Source organism: Solanum pennellii, chromosome 5 (assembly GCF_001406875.1).
Source record: "Solanum pennellii chromosome 5, SPENNV200".
Taxonomy (NCBI): Eukaryota; Viridiplantae; Streptophyta; class Magnoliopsida; order Solanales; family Solanaceae; genus Solanum; species Solanum pennellii.
In genome coordinates this window covers 73,751,473-73,757,835 of record NC_028641.1, presented here as the reverse complement: position 1 = coordinate 73,757,835, position 6,363 = coordinate 73,751,473, and the positions used below count along the sequence as shown (strand labels likewise).

Here is a 6,363-nt window from a genome sequence, read left to right as displayed (position 1 = left end):
TCATAGATGTTCTTGTGGTGATGACTTCCAGATTTTGGGGAATAATAGATGTTGAATTTTTAGAAGTTATTAAATTGTCTTTTTATTAATGAGTTTAAGTCTTCCGCATCGTATTTTGTTCATTATGGTTAAAATGCTAAGGTTTAGATTGGTTGGTTCGCTCACATAGGAGGGTAAGTGTGGGTGCCAGTCGCGGCTCGGTTTTGGGTCGTGACAGATATCGAGAGAGGAAGGAGAGAGGCGAGCGAGAGAGGGGCAGAGAGTGAGAGAGAGGTGAATTGTATATGTATATAATTGTATATAACTGTATATTATACATATATATTTGTATAAATGACAGCGAGATTGGGAGAGGGAGGAGAGAGGAGAGCGAGATTGAGAGAAAGAGGAGAGAGGTGAGCGAGAGAGGGCAGAGTGTGGGAGAGAAATGAATTGTATATATATATAGGCTAAAAAATGTATATTATACATTTATTTGTATATCGTGGCGAATTATACATATACAAACATGACTAATTATACAAACTCGAAGTCAGCCCATGTAATTAATGTATAATATTAGTCGCAAGTAGTAATTATAGCAAATTATAGCTATGATGAGTAATTAAATAGTATAAGTTTGCTTATCCGCGTAATTTTCTCAAAAAGGGATAGAACAATTACAGAAGAATGGCGTAAAATTTCTTTTCAAAAAAAGATATTTCAAACATAAAATGTTAAAATATTGATATGTTTTTTCTTGAGTCAAGAGTTCATTGGAATAACTATCCACCTTTCACGGTATATATAAAATTTATGTCACTCTATTCTCTCTAAACCCTATTTATGAATGACACTGGATACGTTATCTTTGGCAAATGTTAATAATTTCAATATTCTATTTGGAACCTTTCATTATTTTAACAACTTTTAGGCTTTAAATTGATGATTTTTTCATTTTCCTTTACCCTCTTGCATAAGATACTATATTGGTCCTTCAGATCCACTTTAAGATTGTTTATTGATCATAACAATCCGTTAACACTATTTCAGATATTTTGTCTTCCAAGGACGCTATCTCAAACCTTTTTACCTCATTTGTTTTGTTTTGAAAACAACAAATACTTCGTCTCGAGTAGGACACTTGGTCGATATGCCTAATAGGTGAAGGTTAAGTTGGAAAAATCTTTAAGCTTGAAAGTGACTAGTTTGAAATTGGTTTAGATGGTGAAACATTTTAAGGCAATATGAACCTTCATAGTGGTCCATATGTACCCAATAGTTCAATAAGGCCCAATAATAACCCAATTTGCATGTACATGGGTTTTCTTTTGGGCAACTTTCACATATAGCAAACAAAAAATTTATATTTGTATGCTATAACAAACTTTGCATAATTGCGCTCCATAGCAAACATAAAAACTGTATAATTCGCTATACATATACAAGTGTATAATTCGCTGGCCTAAATTGTATAATTCGCTGGCCTAAATTGTATAATTCGCTGGCCTATTTCGCTGCAATTGTATAATTAGTTTTGCATACAGTTGAATCGAATTAAAATGTATGTATATTGCATAATTATAAGTGTATAGCAAGAAGATATATGTTTTTCTCGCTTTATACAAAAACAGAAACACAATATATACACTTCTGTTGTATAAAGCTAGAAAAAATTGTATTTCACTGCAATTGTATAATTCACAATTGTATAATTCTTTGGCCTTTTTTTCTGCAATATTTGAAGTAAAATGTTTGTAAATTATATAATTAAGTGTATAACACGAAGATATACATTTTTGCATGTGTATATACAATTTTCTCTCGCTTTATACAAAACAGAAACAGAAATTATACACTTATGTGTATAAGCGAGAGAGGCGAGAATGGGAGAGTGGCGAGCGAGACTTCTGGGAGAGAGACGCCTGGCAAATTTTTGCCAACGTTTGCTATGGAGCACAATTAAATCAAACCCTAGCTATTCCATTTAATTTAGGTTATTAGTTTGCTATTATATACAATTTTCCCTTTTCTTTTAGTCATTCGCACAAATCTCTCTATTTTTATATGGTTTTTAATTTTTATCCGTCAAATTTGCTATCTCATTTAATAAAATTTGGTGTCCGATATACCCTTAACTATGACATAATTTTCTAGGCAGACATTCTTAGAGAATATTCGCATTAGAGCATAAATTCAGTGCTATCTAATTCGTAAGGTACTTTTACCCCCATATTTTAAAAAATTGCAAAGGATAAGTTTAGTGGCATGAGTTATGCTTAGAGACATAAATTCAATGACACGAGTTATGCAAATGGACATTAGTCAAGTTCATACTGAGGTCTCGGTTCGAGTCATAGGAAGAATTCACATAAGTTTAGTGGTACAAGTTATACAAATAGATATTAATCATTTTTATACTTAAGTCTCGGGTTCAAACTATATTGAGGTCTCGGTTCGAGCCATAGGAAGAAGTCACATAAGTTCAGTGGTACAAGTTATGCAAATAGACATTAATCGTGTTTATACTTAAGTCTCGGGTTCAAACCATAAGAAAGAAATCACACAAGTTATTTCTCGGGACATAAGTTCAGTGACGCAAGTCGAAAAAATACGAAAAAGCAATCCGACCTGCCGGATTCGAACCAGCGACCTAAGGATTTCAGCAACAAACTACAGTCCTCCGCTCTACCAACTGAGCTAAGGTCGGTTTGTTGTAAACTTCATCTATAACTTATATATATTTAATTATTTTTTCGTAGTTTCACATGCAAAACATATCTTATATTTATTCGTTCCTCCCTCATGAGCACGTTCTATTTTACACGGTTATTAAGAAATCATAAATAAATTAAACAACTTTACTATTTTGCTATTTATTTATATTAATTAGCTTCTCGAAAAAAAGAAATATGAATCTTAAAATTTTTAATTGAACTTCTAAAGCCATACTAAAATCTCAATGCACTCGTTATTTATGTCAGTCCTTTTGTCAATATTGTCTTACATCGTACGTCGAATAAGAATATAAACTCTTTTAATGATTTTTCAACATTTTTTTTTAACGTAGATTCCAAATTAAATATAATGCACACTTTAAATATTTAATTCTGAGTGTAAGATAGATATAAAAGAATCCTAATAAATTTTTATATATAATCTTAAATAATCGATCGATTTAATAAAATTAAACTCTTTATGCATGAAGACCCGATCAAAATAGCTAGTACTACAAATGGTAGTAGGCAAGTATATGGACACAAGTGAAAAACTGATATTTGATGAGACATTACAACAACTATACTTTTTCTGTTTTGCTTGTCCTATTCTCTTATACTTATATTCTATATTATAAAATATACTCCACATATTTTATTTTTCCTCTGATACACTACCATAAAATCTTTTGCTTACTTACATTGCACTGACTATTTTAACCTCACCTTTGTCTTTATCATGAGGGTATTCTTGGTAATTAACACATGCATGGGGACTGTTTTGTAAAATCCCAAGAGGATAAGAAAAAGACTGTCCAACAAAGGAAAAAAAAAATCAAAAATCCTATTTGTGGTTGCCATGCATGACAGTTGGAATTATTGTGCCCAATAATAACGTACTCGATGTAATTTCATAAATACAAATATAAGGTCTACGTTGTTTAGAGTCTGAAATGAAGTTGATTAATAATAGTGTATCAAGTACTTTTTCTGTTTTAGTTCATTTATTTTAGTATGTTTATATAATAATGTAATTTTATTTTTTTAACAATTTTTTAATTCTATATTTTCATAGGATATGTTTAAAATAATAAAATTCAAAAACGTTTTAATATATTCTATAGACTTTTAATTTAAAATTCAAAAGTTTAGTTTATTTTGTCAAATTACGTGTCAAAGTTAAACCATAGTTAAACAAATAAATTTAAACAAATAGAAATAATTCTTTGGGTTTATCCTAATACTATTATTTACAAATAATAGCACGTTGGGTCCTAACTTATTTGTAAATTGTGCTTTTAGTCCTTATGACCTATTATTTTAAGATATTTAATTTTAAATTAATTAGATGAATAGTTTTGATACTTTCACGTAGAAAATATGTTGTATTTTGATAATTTATTACACTATATTATCATTAATATATAAAGGAAAAATTATAAATTTAATTAATTAAGTGCAGAACAATTAATAATTATGAAACTCTAAATATTCACAAAGAATCAAATTAAACTGCAGAATTCAACTAAATAATATCATACAGTGTTTAATAGGATATCCATACAGATTAAATATAAAGTTAATAATCAAGAGATAAAAAAAATAAAAAATAGCAGCCACAACTCCTCAGTCCATCAAAACTTGTCAACTATTAATTTTGTACAAGAAACCTTAATAGAAGAATAATTTTAAATATATCACCCTTTAAAAATTATAAATAAATAAATATCTTCAAATAGAATAGAATAATGACTACTATGAATGATAAAAGTAAATTATAAACTAAATATATAATCATTTACTAATTTTATAAAGGACAAATATTATTGGATATGTAAAATAATATAGTGAACTATTATTAAACCAATTTTTTTTAATGAATTAAAGTTTAAACTTCCTGTATTTCATCATCTTTCCTATTTTAAGAATCAAAAAAAATTATTTTTTATCGTAAATTTTTTTATAGATTTTTTATACATTTTAAATTAGTAATTATTATAACATATAGTATTTTTTACGTAGTTTACAAATATATAAACTTTATTTTTTAAAAATTGAAAATATTATACGTAAATTATCATAAACTTAAATCATTTAACTCGTGTCATATAAATTGAGAAAGAAAAATAAAAATACTTTAACAAGATCCATATATCCAACACTACATTCATATCAACACCATACCAATCAATCACTTTTTAATTATGAATATGTACAACCATAGTAAATACTACTTATAACAACCTCATTTAATGTCTTGCCTTGACTTGACTTTCTCTAATTTTTACAAATCTCAACCATATGTTTACTCTCTCTATTAATATAATATAATATAAAAAGGGGCATTTCAATTGTTGTTCTATTGACTCATTTTAAATAAATTTAGATAATTTTGAGCTATGGATTGTAGAAGTGACCCCCACATCTACATTTCCATCCAAGTGGCTTGTAATTCGAGTACCTGCTAGCTCCTGCATGTAAAATTGACGATTCAATAGTGGTGTGGTCCATGGACCTAGCTTGGGTTCGAGCCACACCACCTCTTGGTTCGACACCATTATTACTCGGTAGACTTGGAACCTGCATGAGTGCTATATAGACTTATTTCCAAAATTTTATGTTAATTATATATGTAAACCAAAATAAGCATTTAATTTGGAATTTTTTTTAAAAAAAAATTGAACTTTCTTTAATTAGAAAAACAAACAACGGTACAAAATCAAATTATGACAATAATTAATAATTGATAAATTCTGCGTATGTTACTGACCTGAATTGCCCTACATGGATGGCATTGATTACATTTATTATAACAACTTGGTGGCATCGAACCCAATCTTGACTTCTCTTCAACTAAAACATCCTGTAAAACTCAATATAAAAAAAATAAATACCCAATCTACTATTTTCAACTCAAATCGTATAATATATATGCACAATCTTTTTTAAAATATAATATATAAAAAAATCACATGATATTTTAAACTAGCTATTTAAATTATGACTCCACCAAAACCTAATTCATGATAAGGCTATCAATTTCCTTGATAAAATGTCTATGGTTAAAAATCACCGACATATATTCAAAATTTAAATTCAAATTGATTTTTGGTCATGTACCACATGGACTAATAAAAGTACTATATATAAAAAAAAATTACAATACAATAAATTAAAGAGATAATTACCTTTGTAGAGTTTAGGGTTTCATGTTTATAATTAGGGTTTAAGGAATAGGAATTAGGAGAGAGTAGTAGAAGAAGAATGAGAAATGCAATAACAATTTCTTTGATAGAGAAAATTAATGAGGAAAAAAATGAAGTTATATTCATAGCTTCCATTGTAGCATTTTTCTTAATTATATATAACTTCACATAAAAGAAGAAAGATGAAAAACCCTAATTGACTCTAGAATTAGAGAAGCAAAAGGTTTTGAGTAGGGAGATGGAGAAATGAAGAGTTAAATATGTTGATTTTATTTTTTTAGCTTTAAAGTGAAGTGAAATTAAGAGGTGTAGAGTGAGGTATTCAACACTATGTGTTTGTTTTTATTATAGAGGGAAAAAAAACAAGACTAGTGAAAAGAACAAGACAAGGAAAATGAGAGGAAGTCATAGGGGAGAATGAAGGCTTTCAATTAATTTGGACCACCTATTTATTTTTTGTT

At 28.4% G+C, this 6,363-nt stretch overlaps 1 protein-coding gene and 1 non-coding gene across 2 annotated transcripts; both read right to left on the bottom strand.

The window, feature by feature from the left end:
* Positions 1-2,604: 2,604 nt before the first annotated feature.
* On the bottom strand, positions 2,605-2,689 carry TRNAY-GUA. Its single transcript is given in 2 exon segments — positions 2,605-2,640; positions 2,653-2,689. It is a non-coding gene; the product is annotated as a tRNA-Tyr (tRNA).
* A 2,140-nt stretch (positions 2,690-4,829) lies between these two features.
* On the bottom strand, positions 4,830-6,260 carry LOC107018963 (EPIDERMAL PATTERNING FACTOR-like protein 1). Its single transcript, XM_015219558.2, has 3 exons — positions 5,885-6,260; positions 5,467-5,559; positions 4,830-5,276 (listed from the first exon to the last, which is right to left on the bottom strand). The coding sequence occupies exons 1-3, from the start codon at positions 6,035-6,037 to the stop codon at positions 5,094-5,096; spliced, it is 429 nt and encodes a 142-aa protein (XP_015075044.1). The 5' UTR covers positions 6,038-6,260; the 3' UTR covers positions 4,830-5,093.
* Between the last annotated feature and the right edge of the window lie 103 nt (positions 6,261-6,363).